This window comes from Hemitrygon akajei, chromosome 3 (genome assembly GCF_048418815.1).
Source record: "Hemitrygon akajei chromosome 3, sHemAka1.3, whole genome shotgun sequence".
Classification (NCBI taxonomy): Eukaryota; Metazoa; Chordata; class Chondrichthyes; order Myliobatiformes; family Dasyatidae; genus Hemitrygon; species Hemitrygon akajei.
In genome coordinates, this window is record NC_133126.1 from 169,622,159 (window position 1) to 169,638,874 (window position 16,716).

At 42.5% G+C, this 16,716-nt stretch overlaps 1 protein-coding gene across 2 annotated transcripts in view; it reads right to left on the reverse strand.

The window, feature by feature from the left end:
* The window catches only part of LOC140725621 (uncharacterized), a 71,803-nt gene extending 64,435 nt beyond the window's left edge, over positions 1–7,368 (reverse strand). The window contains exon 1 of one of the 2 annotated variants that reach the window (XM_073041309.1): positions 7,212–7,368. In XM_073041309.1, the coding sequence (XP_072897410.1) occupies positions 7,212–7,284 (73 nt within the window). In that variant the 5' untranslated portion in view covers positions 7,285–7,368. The remainder of the gene's footprint in view (positions 1–7,211) is intronic. The other variant, XM_073041310.1, reaches the window with a different exon arrangement.
* Between the last annotated feature and the right edge of the window lie 9,348 nt (positions 7,369–16,716).

The window sequence follows — 16,716 nt, forward strand, 5'->3', positions numbered from 1 at the left end:
GCCAGTTTTCCACAGTTGGCCAATCAGAGTAAAGACTGATAGAGTTGTCATGATTTAGACATTTTTACCTATGCAATTCCACAAGTATATTGCAACCTGACTATGCTGAATATGAAACAGTTGCCTGCCTCAAGCCCTGTCAGTAGCACAGCTGAAATTCAGTCAGCCTTTTTCAAGGGACATACTTCAAAAGTTGAGAAGACCAATTATCCTACTATACCCCTACTGATGAGAGAATGGGAAAGCTAGAGTTGAGGAACAAAGTCTTAGACAGGGTTACATCTCCTCCAAACAGAACTTGACGGTCTCAGTTGATTTGGCCTGAGAAGTACAGGAATATTGTACTAAGGCCATTTCATGATGACTCAGGTTATCTGGAACTTGACAAGACTTACGGATTAGTCAGAGATTGTTTCTATTGGCCATGAATGAAGTCTGAAGTTGAAGATTACTGAAAGTTGTGCATTTGTTGTATTCAAAGAAAGACCTAAAAGAGTTGCTCCCTTGTCTCACCTACAAAGCATGGCACCAGTTGATCTAGCGTTATGGATTTTCCCTCCATAGAGCCCGATTCAAGTAACAGTGCAAAGGTCTTGGTCATCACTGATCAACTACCCCTGATATGCTTAAGCCTTTCCCACAAGGGATCAGACAGCATCCACAGTTACAAAAGTGTTGTGGGAGAAATACTTCATTCATTGTGGCCTCCCAAGAAGGATGCACAATGATCAGGGAAGGGATTTTGAGAACCGTGGCATGCATGAGTTACTGGCATGTTTGAGCTGTTATAACTGTGCTCAGAATGAAGCTAATGACTACTCACCATACTATTTAATGTTTGGATGCAAACAGAGACTACCTGTAGATCTTTACTTTGGAACCTCCAGTGAGGACTTGCCACAGAAAACTTACCTCGGGTATGTGTCTGATTCAAAGAAAGAATTGCAAAAAGCTAATGAATTAGCAATGGTTTCAGCTGGAAAACAAAATCAAGACAACAAGAAGCAATATGTTGAAAAGATTAAATTTTCTCAACTGATGCCTGAAGATGGATTTCTAAGAAGAAATTGAGGACTGTAAGGGAACAGTAATTTGGCTGACTGCTGGGTTTCTACACCTACAGTATGTAGTGAAGAGTCAGATGCCGAACTTGCCAGTTTTTTTTGTTTGAAACCAGAGGAAGGAAATGGTCCTGTAAAAATTCTCCATTGGGACCATCTTTTACCTCTGGGGCAGTGACTACGTATTGACCCAGAGTCTGACACAGAATCTACACCTAGTAAAATAACTCTGCAAAGGAGAAGAAAAAATGAAAAGAAACAAGATAAAGATAAGCCAGTCAATAATATGGTTTCGGTGGAAAGAGATGAAGAGCAACTGGATGAATCTGTTGAATACTGTACAGACTCAGAAGATAATGAATTTGGAATGTGGTATGACTTACCTATGCAAACTTCCCTGCAGGAGTTGATGAAAAGATGTCAGTCTGGACTGGGTACAGTGGGGAACACAATCACTGGATAACCAGAGGTGATACTGTATAGTGAAAGGGAAATGGACTCCAATATAATTGAAGACCAAGCTGAGTCTGGTCAGAGGGCAGGAGAAACTGAGTTGCAGGCAGGAACGAATGATAGGCAGGATGAAGCATCTCTGGCATTGAGTCTGCTCTTGTGAATCAGAAGGGAAGGGGAGAGAAGAGGTGCACTGTGGTGATAGGGGATTTGCTAGCCAGGGAAATGGACAGGAGGTTCTGTGGGTGAGAACGAGTTTCCCAGATGATACGTTGCCACCCGGGTGCCAAGGTCCAGGACATCATGGATCAATACCTCAGGATTCTTAAGTGGGCTGGTAAACAGCCATTGGTTGTAGTCCATGTAGGTACCGATGACACGTGAAGGACAAGTGACAAGGATCTGCATAGGGAGTTCAGTGAGTTAGGTGCAAAGTTAAAGGGCAGGACCTTAGGGTTGAGATCTCAGGATTGCTACCCATGCCACCTGCTAGTGAGGCCAGAACTAGGAAGATTATACATATTAACATGTGGCTAAGGAGTTGGTGTAGAAGGGAGGGCCTAAGATTTTAGGATCATTGGGCTCTCTTCCAGGGAAGGTGGGACCTGCCGAGAAGGGACGGTTTGCACCTGGATTGGAGGGGGAACTAATATCCTAGTGGGAAGGTTTGTTAATACTGCACAGCGGGGTTTAAACCAGAGTTGCAGGGGATGGTAAACAGAGTGCCAGAACAGATAGTGAAGGGGTTGTGGAGACAGATGTTAGTAAGACCTCAGACAATGTCAGGAATCAAAAAGTTGAGCATGGTGTGACTAGTGGCCTGAGCTGCGTATATTTCAATGCAAGAAGTATCGTAGGGAAGGCAGATGAGCTCAGGCCATTGATCAACACCTGGAATTCTGATGTTGTAGCCTTTAGTGAGACTTGTTTGCAGGAGGGGCAGGACTGGCAGCTCAATACTCTGAGGTTCTGTTGTTCAGACGTTAAAGGAGGAGGGGTGGCATTACCAGTCAGGAAAATTGTTACGGTAGAGCTCTGCCTGGACAGACTGGAGAACTTAACTAGTGAGATGTTATGGTTGGAACTGAAAGGTATGATCACATTAATGGGGTTATATTACAGACCACCCAACAGTCCTGGGGATTTAGAGGAACAAATTTGTAAAGACATCACAGACTGTTGCAAAAAATGTAAGGTTGTCATAGTAGGTGATTTTAACTTTCCACATATTGACTGGGAATCCCATACTGTAAAATGTATCCTAGATGGGATAGAGTTTGTCAAATGTGTTCAGGAAAGTGTCCTTCATCAACATGTAGAAGTCCCAATGAGGGAGCATGTGATATTTGATCTGTTATTAGGGAATGAGACAGGGCCCGTGCCAGAACTTTGTGTAGGAGAACACTGCACCCATTGTTAGTTTCCAAGTAAATATGCAAAATAATAGGTCTGGTCCGTGGTTGAGATTCTAAATTGGAGGAAGGTCAATTTTGACGGTATCAAAGATGATATGGTAAGCATGGATTGGGACTGGCTGTTTTCTGGCAAAGGTGCACTTGATAAGTGGAGCTCTTCAAAAATGAAATTTTGAGTGTACAAATCTTGTATCTGCCTGTCAGAATAAAAGGTAAAGATAACAAGTGTAGGGAACCTTGATTTTCAAGAGATATTGAGGCCCTGGTTAAGAAAGAAAAGGAGATGCATAGCTGGTATAGGCAAGTAGGAACAAATGAGGTGCTTATGGAGTACAAGAAATGTCAGAGAACACTTATGAAAAAAACCGGGAGATCTAAAAGAAGGTTTGAAGTTGCTCTAGCAGACAAGGTGAAGGAGAATCCCAAGGGATTCTGCAGATATGTTAAGAGCAAAAGGATTGCAAGAGACAAAATTGGTCCTCTGGAAAACCAGAATGGTAATCCATGTGTGGAGCCAAAACAGATGGGTGAGATCTTAGATAAATTCTTTGCATCTGTATTTACTCAGGAGATGGATGCAGTGTCTATAGAAGTGAGGTAAAGCAGCATCAACTTCATGGACCCTGTACAGACTACAGAGGAGGAGATGATCACCTGATAGTGATGCAGGATGATGCTTCCCTGGTGTCATGGATTATTGATTACCTGACTGGCAGACCACAGTACGTGCGCTTGCAACACTGTGTGTCAGACAGAGTGGTCAGCAGCACTGGGGCTCCACAGGGGACTGTCCTGTCTCCCTTTCTCTTCACCATCTTCACCTCGGACTTCAACTACTGCACAGAGTCTTGCCATCTTCAGAAGTTTTCTGATGACTCTGCCATAGTTGGATGCATCAGCAAGGGTGATGAGGCTGAGTACAGGGCTACGGTGGGAAACTTTGTCACATGGTGTGAGCAGAATCATCTGCAGCTTAATGTGAAAAAGACTAAGGAGCTGGTGGTGGACCTGAGGAGGGCTAAGGCACCAGTGACCCCCGTTTCCATCCAAGGGGTCACTGTGGACATGGTGGAGGATTACAAATACCTGGGGATACGAATTGACAATAAACTGGATTGGTCAAAGAACACTGAGGCTGTCTACAAGAAGGGTCAGAGCCGTCTCTATTTCCTGAGGAGACTGAGGTCCTTTAACATCTGCCGGACGATGCTGAGGATGTTCTACGAGTCTGTGGTGGCCAGTGCTATCATGTTTGCTGTTGTGTGTTGGGGCAGCAGGCTGAGGGTAGCAAACACCAACAGAATCACCAAACTCATTTGTAAGGCCAGTGGTGTTGTAGGGGTGGAACTGGACTCTCTGACGGTGGTGTCTGAAAGGAGGATGCTGTCCAAGTTGCATGCCATCTTGGACAATGACTCCCATCCACTCCATAATGTACTGGTTAGGCACAGGACTCATTCACCACACATGATTCAGCCAGAGACTCATTCCACCAAGATGTGACACTGAGCGTCATAGGAAGTCATTCCTACCTGTGGCCATCAAACTTTACAACTCCTCCCTCGGAGTGTCAGACACCCTGAGCCAATAGGCTGGTCCTGGACTTATTCCAACTTGGCATGATTAACTTATTATTATTTAATTATTTATGGTTTTATATTGCTATATTGCATTATAAAATTTTATATTGCTTGGTTGGTGCGGCTGTAACGAAAGCCAATTTCCCTCGGGATCAATAAGGTATGTCTGTCTGTCTGTCTGTTTGCAACCCTGAGGCAAATCAAGATGGATAAACCCTCAGGGCCTGACAAGGTATTCCCTTGGATCCAACGGGAAGTGAGTGCAGCAGTTGCTGGGGCCCTAGCGGAGATATTTAAATCACCCTTAGCAATAGGAGAGATCCCAAAGGATTGGAGGATAGCCAATGTGTTCTGCCATTTAAAAAAAAAGCCCTAAACATAAATAAGAAATTGTAGACCGGTTAGTCTGTCATCAGTCATTGGAAAGATATTGGAAGGTATTCTAAAAGATCAGGTATATAAATATTCGGATGGATATGGACTGATTAAAGATAGGCAGCGTGGCTTTGTGTGTGGTAGGTTATGTCTGACCAAACTTATGGAATTTTTCAAGGGAGTCACCATGAAAATGGATGAAGACAAGGTAGCAGATCTATCCAGATGGACTTTGTTAAGGCATTTCACAAACTCCTGCAAGGAGGCTGGCCAAGAAGTTTCAGCTGCTTGGCATTCAGGATAAGGTAGTAAATTGGATTAGATGATGCCTTTGTGGGAAAAGCCAAAGAGTAGAGGGTTGCCACTCTGACTGGAGGCCTGTGACTGGTGGTGAGCTGTAGGAATTGATGCGGGGTCCTTTGTTTTTTTATTATTTATATCGATAATCTGGATGATAATTAGATTAGCAAATTTGCGGGTGACACCAAGATTGTGGGTGTGATGGACAGTGAGAAAGGCTATCATAGCTTGCAGAGGGATTTGCATCAGCTGGAAAAATGGGCTGAAAAATGGCAGATGGAATTTAATGCAGACTAGTGCGAGATTTTGCACTTTGGAAGGACCAACCAAGTAGGTCATACACAGTGAATGATAAGGGCACTGAAGTGTGTGATAGAACAAAGGGACCTGGGAATACAGGTCCTATCCTAACTTCATTGAAAGTCGTGTCACAGGTCAATAGAGCTGTAAAGGAAGCTTTGGGCTTCATATATTGAGTAAAGGAGAAGGGATGTTATGTTGAAGTCATATAAGATGTTGTTGAGATGTTGCAGTTTTGGTACAGGAAAGATGTAAATAAGGTTGAACGAGTTACAGAGAAAATTTACAAGGGTGTTGATGGCTCTGGAGGACCTGAGTTATAAGGAAAGATTGAATAGGTTAGAATGTAGAAAACCGAGAGGAAATTTTATAGAGGTATACAAATTTATGAGGGGTAAATGCGGCAGGCTTTTTCCACTGAGTTTGGGTGTGACTACATCCAGAGCTGATGGGTTCAGGGTGAAAGGTGAGGAGTTTAAGGGGAACATGAAGGGAAGCTTCTTCACTCAGAGGGTCATGTGAGTGTGGAATGAGCTGCCTGCACAAGTGGTGCATGCAAGCCCGATTTCAATGTTTAAGAGAAGTTTGGATCGTAGGAGTATGGTCAATGGCAGCAGGCAGTTGAAATGGGTTCAGCGTGGATTTGATGTGCCGAAAGACCTGTTTCTGTGCTGTACATCTCTATGATTCTATGACTAAGTGTCCCTTTTCTTACATGATACATAGATTATTTCATTTTTGCTGTTTAAAATAATAATTCACTTGACTGAAAAGTTATGTTTGTTTGGTTCACTTTCTAGAGAGGGCACAGGAAAAAGAATGGGAAGGCATTTTCTGGAAATAGCACAGGACTGAAGAAGAGAAAAAGAAGGAAAATGGAAATGGACAATGAAAGGACAGCAGAAGAACATGGTGAAATGCTCACGGAACCCATTTGTTAGGTCAGATACTGCTGTTGGAAAATCCTCATGCAGGTAATGGTCTCAGGGAAACTGTACAGATAACTTTTAAGTAATAGCTTGCACATGACTTTGGGAAAAATTCAACACCTTATCCTTGGATGTTGCATCAATGTATTTTTCCCTGTGACTGGTTCTTCAGCACAAAATCATTTCAGTACCGTGAGTAAACAAAATGAAGTAAACCAGATTGATTACACAACAATGAGCTCCGATAATTACATGTACATTAAAGACTGATATTTTTATACATATTATGGACCCTTTTTATTTTGTATTATATAGTATTATGTGTTTGTTATAGTTTAAAATATTTTCTCAATACAATTTCGATCTAAGTTTACACTGGTGTGAATTAAATTATTGCATCCTGGCGAATGGTAAATGTGCATGATTGTGTCCGTGTTCGTACAAGTAACAGTCCTACTTTATCTTAAAGGGACATTCAAATTTTTATGTTTGAGTTTAGCTGAACCATTTTCTCCCTAGATGTGTTTATGAATTGGAAATGGCCTTTTCACTGTTAATTCCCATGTATTGTCGAGTTATGTTGCAGTTAGCTTGTAATCACAGTAATAGCTAACTCCTTACAAGCAGTTACATGCAGTCACACAGTTTACCAGAAACTATATAGAATGCACTTCTGATTTATCTACATTTAATGACCAGAAAAACTGTTTGCTGGATATTACTGCTTTATGAGTAATTCAATTTCTTGCATTTTATCCCCCTGATGATTATACAAATAATGGTAGCAAAGTTGTTTACCTGTTGTAATCTGTCCATCGATTAAGTCACTTAAAAGCACAAGAGTGTAAATCCACTTTGCTGCAGCTGCCATGTTATTGTATTCTCTGTTGTTCCTTCATACAAAACAAGTTTACAGTCTGAGGAATCTGTCTTAAAAGACTTAATTTTTAACCACTTTCAGCCTAGGTTAGTGTTCCACCCACCTTTGGAATTTTTCTGTGCTACTTTCCGGGTTGATCTTGCATTTCGGTGGTGTGTTAATCTATGGTGTAGTATTACAAGAGGTGTGATCTTTCAGACATCGAAGATAACAATTTGGCCTAACTTTTGTCTGCTTAGAAAACCAATAAGCCTCAAAGCAAAGTAAGTGCGACCCCAGTAGTTGACAAATATAGTGATATAAATACAATGTTGGCAACTGCATGGTCATGCACCTTGATAGTAGAAATAAATGTGCAGACTATTTTCTAAATGGGGAGAAAATCCAAAATCTAAGAATGCAGAGGAACTTGGGATCCTTGTGCAGAACACTGGGGCATTGATCGTTTGGATAGCCAGAGGCTTTTTCCCAGGGCTGAAATGGCTAGCACGAGGGGGCATAGTTTTAAGGTGCTTGGAAATAAGTACCAAGGGGATGTCAGGGGTAACTTTTTCACACAGAGAGTGGTGGGTGTGTGGAATGCACTGCCGGCTGCGGTGGAAGTGGATACAATAGGGTCTTTTAAGGAATGTTTGATAGCTCTGGGTCTGTACTTGCTGGAACTTAGAAGGATGAAGGAGGTGCTTGTTGAAACCTTTCGAATGTTGAAAGACCTAGACAGAGTAGATGTCGAAAGGATGTGTCCCATGGTGTCAGCCTCAGGATATAGGGGCGTTTATTTAAAAAAGAGATGCATAAAAATTTCTTCAGCCAGAGGGTGATGAATTTGTGGAATTTGTTACCACAGGCAGCTGTGGAGGCCAAACCGTTGGGTGTATTTAAGACAGAGTTTGATAGGTTCTTGATTGGACATGTCATCAAAGGTAAGGGGGAGAAGGCTGGGGAATGGGGCTGAGGAGGGGAAGAAATGATCAATGGACCAAATGGTTTAATTCTGCTCCTATGTCTTATAATTCAAATTTATCACTGAAATGTGAGATTGACTAACAGCAGCAGAGGATTCCAAGGGCACCAAAGACCAATCAGAAAACAAGAACTGGAAGATAATAGAAAATGATGCAATCAAATAATCTGCTGGAAGAATTTAGTGGGCCGAGCAGCATCTGTGGGAGGAAAGGAATCATCACCATTTCAGCAGGACTGCATATCTGAAGCTATTTAAGCACCAATTTTGTGGGCCTGGCCTGTTCTGCCCACTCTGACTGACAGGATTTGCAACCAGAGGAACCCAGCTGCTCTGGTGCTGACCATGAAGTTGTGCTCAAGTATTCTGGATATTGTTGGACAGAACTGAATGTCTGAGGGAATCCACTATCCGGCCTTTCAATGGGAACAGCCTATTGGCAAGGATAGTCAATTAATAGATTGTTATTTATTAAACCCCAGGATGTAATCTAATCCAGTCACATGTTACACAGCTGTCACTCACCTTTTGTTATTATTTCAAGATGCAGCATGGTAACAGGCTCATCTGGACTATTGAGTCCGTATCTCCCAATTACACCCGATTACCCTCCTAACCACATGTCTTTGGAATGTGGGAGGAAATTGGAGAACCTGGAGGAAACCCACATGGTCATGAGGAGAACAGTGGAAGTGGGGGCGGGATGAAACCAGGTTGCTGGTGCAGTAATACTGTTACACTAAGCACTATTCTATCATGCTGCGCTCTCTCTCTAGCATTTGTAAGGAACTTTAATTGAATTTAAGCAATTCCAACCAAATTGCCACTGGGGTTTAGACCCACATTACAAACCAGCAGGATGTATAGGATCTCCAGGGAGGGGTAGCAGCTCTGTAGAAGGAGCTTGTTGTGTCCATTCTGGGCTGTTCTTGCACCTTTGGTCCACACCGGACACTCAGCTCTCACCTGTGGCTCCAAGTAGCTGTTTGCATGCAAACCCTGGTACACTGCTTCAGATGGTGGGCTAAACCAGGCGAGAGTAGCCAGTGGGCCTCATACCTCTAGTGAGATAGGGACATGCCTGTCCTCACAAGCAAGGTCAGCTCCAGTGGACTGGGCAGACGAGATCAACATTGAGATCGAATGGCCACAAAAGTGATGCAGCAACACTTTGTGGAGAGCGAAGGGTATGACAAGACACTGAAGAAGTCACGGTCATCCTCTGCAACCAAGGAAGGTCTCAGTTTTGACGACTACTCATATCTCTGGATCTGGACATCTGAGAACGAGGGAGCGGAGATGCCCCTTTGCAACAGCTTTTCCATTTTAAAAACTTTCCAACAGAAATTTCTGTCATCGTCGGATACGATGACAACCAACACAAACCAGAATTTCAGTCTCAACCAGATAGAATGCAGTTTGAAGGGGGAAAAGGACACAGTGCTGAAATGCACGAAGCCCATGTTTGGACAGTGAAGTCCTGTACGTGAGTAACTAAAAAAATCAAAAAAGCAACAAAATGCTGGAAATCTGAAAAGGAGTAAAACACATGTTGGACTCATTCTGCAGTTCAGGCAAGGTACAAAAGATAAACAGAAATTCATTCAGAATGAGGACCTGAACCTTTACAAAGTTAACAGACATGGTAGGGAAGACATAGAAATTCATTGAAACTCAATAAAATTGGAAATACTGGAATTCTGAAATAAAAGAAGACTTGCAGTGTTGAATATTTGTAGCATTTTCTATTTTAATCCTGAACATTCACAGCTTAGATGTACTTTATACCCCCTGAAGTTCCTCACTTGGAGAAAAGCCTTTTCATCTTAGGCTTGGTGTCACAACCAGGGTAATTTTTTTCAGTTAGTACGTGGACTGTATTTTCTCAGTGTCATCTCATGCAGAATTCCTTGGATTGTTTTACCCTTTATGACTAATCGTTTGTCTTTGGACTAGCTCTGGTTATGAAGCTGTGCAGATGTCTCATTGCGTGTCATGGGGTTTGTTAACTCTCTTTCTATTTATCACTTTTATTCGATTTGAGGTAATTTAATTAGCACGGTATTTCAATATCTTCCTTTATAGTTGTTGCCCAGGGGACCATTGCTTCATCTGGACACTTACATTGTCTGATCAGTCCTGAACTTCTAAGTGCTCCAGGGTGTATTTTGAGGGGGTGCGACATGCCAACTTCTCTTGGCTCAGTTGTTGTGGATTCTCGTGGGGTGAAGCTCAGACCGAGTTCTTCGGTTTAATGTGAGTGATTTCAGCTCTTCAAGATTCAATATAGTTTGCCTCAGCTCTTGTTAGTTTGGCTGGTTAATTTCCGTATCAAATCTCCTATTTTGCTTGAGTTGCCGACGTCTCTGTGATCCCTACACGAGTGTGCTCGCGACCCTTCATCTCGACCGGGTTCAGAAAGGTGACCTCAGCAGGATTTGGCGTCCAACCAGATCTGGCAAAGCAGAGTGCCGCGGTCAGCTGCGGGAAAGGACCGCGTCTCTCTCTGCCATCAAGGGAAATGTAAAAGCCCAGGAATCAGGTATGCCATGTACTTGGGGGAAAATGCCAATAGCTGCCTAAATCTGCCTACTCTAGGGCTCTTTAACAGGAGTCCTGAGTTGTACTGTGGGTTTATAACCCAATGTTCTCTGGTGTTCAAACTGATGATGCACAAGTTTCCTACTGAATGGAGTAAAATGGCTTGCATTATTACCTTCCTCTCCGGTAAAGCTCTGGAATGGACAACACCTAAGTTGGAGAGAGATGATCCCAAATGCTCCTTTATTAATCCATTTATTAGTGCCCTAATCACCCCATGGTTGGGAGCAGGTGGCTACGAGACAGGGTGGACTGCTCAGTTGAGTTCCGAACTTTGGCTCTGGTGAGTGGGGAGTGGTAAAGCTCTGATAGCCACGTTCGAAAGAACAGTCTTAAAGATGAACTGGCAGCTCGTGATCCTGTACCGGACTTTAATCGATTTAGCCACTTGTCTGGACATCTGTCTGTCAGCAAGGCAGTAAGAGTAGTGCCAGCAGCTCCCCAGCTTCTATCCTACTGACACTCATCCACCCATTTCCTCCTATAGATCCTTCACTGACCCACTCGCTGGATGCCATGGAACCCAAGCAGTTGGGCAGGGCACATCTCTCGGTTGCTGATCGAACACAACACAAAATTTAAAGAGAGACATTCTTTGTACTGAGGGGAACTAGGGCATTATCTGGCCATGTGCCCCAAGAGGCTGGGAAACTCCTGGGGGCCACCCAGTGAGGGGAGATCTGTGACGGTCCCTTGGCCTCTCCCATAGGTACTTACACACGGTTACACCTACCCTCTTGTTTGATATGCAGTCGAAAGGAGTTTCCCGTTCACGTGTTTGTTGACTCTTGGTTCAGCGGGTAACTTTTTAGATTTAGGGGTGACACAACAAATGGGGGTCCCTTTCTCCTTGCTGCCATTGTACTGGATGGTAGGCCTCTTGAATGGCTAAGGCTTGTTACATTTCCAGACTGTTAGGCTTTCGGTTTGGAAATCACTGCGAAACATTGAAGTTCCACTTGATTAATTTGACAGAGATCCCTTTTATTCTTGGATATCTATGAGGGGTTATTACTGGTTGGTCCTCTAATTGCCAAAGTATTTGCTTTTTATTGGTTTCCTAGAATCATGAGTATGTCTCCCAATTGCCCGAGATCAAAACGAAAATCCCTGAACCTGTGTCCACGCTTCCTGAGTTAGAAGTTATTAATGAGATTAAGAAAGTCCCTCCTGAATACTTAGACCTCCTAAACGTTTTTAGCAAGAAAAGAGCTACCTCGCTGCCAACCCATCATTATTATGATTGCACAATTGAGTTATGGACTGGTTCCTGCCCTTTCTGAGGGAACCCTACCTGGTCCTCAGAGACGGACTATAGACAGTTACCTTAAAGAGGCATCAATAGTTGGGTTCATCAGACCCTCACCTCCTTCTGCAAAGGTGGAGTTTTCTTTGTCACAAAGAAGGATGGTAGCCTAAGACCCTGTATTGATTATCAGGATCTTAACAAGATTACCATTAAAACTAGTTACCCCTTACCATTAATGAACTCAGCCTTTGGTTTACTGCAAGGGGCCAAAATTTTCACTACGTTGGATCTCAGGCATGCCTACAGTTGAATTTGGATTCGTCAGGGTAATGAATGGAAGATGCCATTCAGTATGCTCACCAGGCAATAGGAATACTTAATTATGCCTCTTGGGCTTGCTACTGCCCCAGCATTTTGATTTTATTCAAATTCTTATGAGGAACGTATCTCCCATGTTCGTCAGGACCTTCAGTGTTTATTAGATAATAAGTTATTTGTCAAGCTAGAGAAGTGCGAATTTCATGTTCCTAAAGTCTCCTTTTAATGGACCTCATTCGGGACTGGCCCATTCCCACTTCTGTCAAGCAGATTCAGAGATTCTTGGGGTTTGCTAACTTTTACAGGAGATTTATTAAGCTCCACGGCTGCTCCCATGATCAATCTTACCAAGACAAAGTTTGCATTGTTTCTGTGGATGGCAGAGGCGGAGTTAGCCTTTAATGATCTTAAGAATTGTTTTGTCACTGCCCCCATATTGTAACCACCCAGCCCTGATCCTCCCCAGCCTCCCCTGATCTGCCCTTCAGGGTTGGGTGGTTGCAATATGGTGGCAGTGACAAAACAATTGACGCTTCCAACATTGGAGCAGGGGTAGTCTTGTCTAAACATTCCACCACTGATTATAAAAAATGGCATCTCTGTGCTTACTGTTTGAAACAGTTGTCACCAGCTGAATTCAATTATGATATTGGTAACCAGGAGTTGGCTGTTCAACTGGCCTTAGAAGAGTGACGGCACTGGTTGGAAGGGGTGGAGCATTTGTTTATAGTTTGGACGGATCATACGAATTTAGCTTATATCCAGAATGCCAAGGGACCTAACTCACAGCAAGCCCATTGGGCATTATTTTTTAACTGTTTTAACTTTGTCATTACTTATTGAACAGGTTCCAAGCATCTAAAGCCTGATACCCTGTCTAGGCAACTTGCTGCCCCCCCCTCTGATTTGATAGATAGGCCTTAGGTGTTATTGATAATTTGGGAGAATAACCTTTTGGATCCTATCACTTGGGACATTGATTCCCAAGTTAGGCAAGCACTCGAGGGGGGTAATCTAGTTCCCAGTAATGTTCCCCCAAGTCACCTTTTTGTGCCACCTGAACTTAGGTCGGAGGTCCTCTCAAATGGTGGCACGTATCTAAGATAATAACCTACCCTGGAATTTCATGCACCTGAGAATTCATAAAAAGATGTTATTGATGGCCTGGTATGAATAGGGATGACAAGTCCTTTGTCCAAGCCTGTGATGCTTGTTCCCATTCCAAAGATTCCAATTCTCCTCCCCAGGGTCTTCTCCATCCCCTCCCGCTCCTGGTCACATCTCTCACTGGCTTGCCCCTTTACGCTTCTTTACACCACTCCCCCAATCTTTCAATCTCCCTCCTATATGCTGATTTATCACCATCTTCGATTCAGCCCACAACAGTGGTGTCAATGAACTTCCATATGGTATTGGAGCTGTTTATTCTTTTTGTCTTGATTGTTTTCAGAGACTGCTGGAACCTGTGAGGTGCAGTTTGGAATTCGATCGATTGATCTGGTGCTCTGTAGTGTTCGTGCAGAAGACCAGAGACAGGGTGCGGGCTCAAGAGCAACCCCAGACCCAGTGTGGCAGTCCCTTTTCACAGAAAGTCTCCTTCAATGCTGATGGGAAGATGTTTTCAATATTTTGAGATTTATGGTGATTATGTTACTATACTTTATATTGGTCTTCTCCAGTTTTTGGTGTTTTGCGAGGGACAGTGTTAGGGGTTTGGGGTTTTCGATGTTCTAGCTACCGTTTACCATGTGGGCAATCTGTTAATTTTTGTGTGAGGGAGAGGGGGTTTGTTTCTTTTCCTTTTTCATGCCGGGAGGGGAGGATATGTCTTTTATTTCAACTTCTCCCTTGGTTTTTCTGTACTTCGTGGCTCTCTGGAGAAGTCAAATATCAGAGATTTATTGACAATAAAATGACCATTTGAACCTTTGAGATTGCTATCATACCTGCACCTCATGTAGAATTCTTGGTCTCCGAACTTGAATGCCTCTGATCTAGCCCTCAGCAAATTTCAGATTTCATGGTTCATCCAGGGCTTCTGATTGGGGAAAACCCTGAAAAATCTTGTGGAGTCACATTCATCTACAGTTGTCTTAATATGGTTGATTGCAATCTTGGTGTAGTCATTCAGATCCACAGATGAGTGCTTGAACGTGGCCCAGTCCACTGACTCAAAGTAGTTAGTATGTGGATTGTAATTGCTCAGTGTAACCTTGTGGGTGTACAGTGTTCCTTGGATTACTTACGTTTTATATTTAATTGCTTGTCTTTGTTCTCGCTCTGGTTTTTTACTTTGTTTTGCAGAAGTCTTATTTGGCTTCGGTGGGGGGGGGGGGGATTGTTAAACTCTCTTAGTATTTATCACCTTTATTCAATTTGGGATAATTTAATTAGCACTGTATTTTCAATGTCATGACATTGTCATGTCATTTTCAAAGTTATTGACTTTGGGGATTATTGCTTCAACCGGACCCCTATGTTGCCTGGATGCATTTCATGTGGGCACTCCAACTTCTGTTTGCTCGGTTGTTATGGGTCCTTGTCTGGTGAAACGCAGACTGAGATCTTCTGAGTATCGTCAGTGATTTCAGTTCTTCATGATTCTGCAGAGTTTGCATGAGCTCTTGTTAGTTCTGCTGGTTAACTTCTGTAATAAATCTTTGTTTTGTTTGAGTTACTGCAGTCTTTGTGATTCCAGTACTTGAGTTTGCTATGAACCCTTATACTTAGAAATCACAAGGGTCATTTGTAGACTCAGGAACATAGAGTACCTTTCTAAGAATGCAGAGTTAAATAGTATGTTGGAAAATGAAAAGGATCATTTTTCATCCTAAAATATATCACCAATCTATTTACACTACCCGTTGGCACTCATAACAAAGTAACAGCATCTCAAAGGATTGGCAGCTTCACTTTAGGAGAGGGCAAGCAACCAACAGTTTAAAATGGTTAGGGCAGGGCAGGGGGAATAGCTGAGGTTAGGAAAGGGGAGAGAGCAGAACTGTGAGGAAACAGCAGAGAGAAGGAGGTGAGTGAAAGAGAAGGGGAACTCGGGGGAAAGGTATTGGAGTTTTTACAAAAGAAGGGAAGGAAATGAGGATTGGCTTGGTGGATAGGAAGGGAGCTATGGAAGAGGGAGGGAAGTTGTATTACATGCAGCACAGTATTCTTCTGAATCAGTTAACTGGGTTTGTGTGTGCATGCGTGTGTGTGAAAGGCATTGTCCACGCCTCAAAAGTAAACTGAAAATGAATTTGTCTTGATCCTGATGGGCTATCGAGAAAGAAGAAGACAATACATATTGGGAAAGAAAAGGCAATTCATGACTTTTTCTTGTCTATCCCTACTACTAATTCATTTCCTTTTATACCTTCTCTTTTGTTTCCATGGATATAGATTATATTTCTGTAGATGGGTTCAGTCAAACATCCTGAGTATGTGATTACTTTATTGGCCAGAAGCACGCGGTAATTCCAAAATCTTCGACATTTTATTGTTGGTGTCATTTGTTTCTTGACTCTGAATTGAGCTCCAAAATATGGACAACTTTTCCCACTAGGTTACTTCAAGTATTTCCCTTGTGCTTAGTTTCGTATTAAATGTCCTCTTCTTGTTAGGGAGATTAAAATAGATTTAAGTGTTCTACACGCAGGTTTTTCCATTGTGGAAGAATGGATGCCAAAAGTACATTATAATCAGAACAATAATCAATTGAAGAATGCATTAGGACAAATGTCAAACCCAGTGAGGTTTCTCCTGCATTGTAAATGTACCATAACTGTAAAGTTATCTTTGTGGGAACAGAGGTTGCAACTAGACTTTCATTATTTAATTCTTTAAAACTGCATCTCTCTAAGTACTCTCTGAAATGTTGTCAGGTGACTGTGCATGTCTGACACCAGGTCTGTATGTAAGTTGAATTCCACATACCAATCACGTTAAAAAAAATCAATTACAGTTACACATTAGTACCCCAATATCATGCCACATATAGAAGCTACTCTTGCGGTTTTATTTCAGCTTATCAAATGATCCGAGAGGGATTTGAAAATCTTTGTATATCTCCCATACGTGATCTGGTTGATTTGCAGATGATGGGACATTTTTGTTGAAGAATTATTAGCACGGTTATAATACAAGAGAAGGTTACTACATTTTAGAAACAAAGTAAAATGTACTGCCCCTGCTGTATGCCATGGTTAGTGCTACAAACTGGGATGCTTTTCTAAGTAATTGGTGCAAACAATCGAAACCAATCAAATATCAAGGTATCCAATCTTTAGCTAAACCC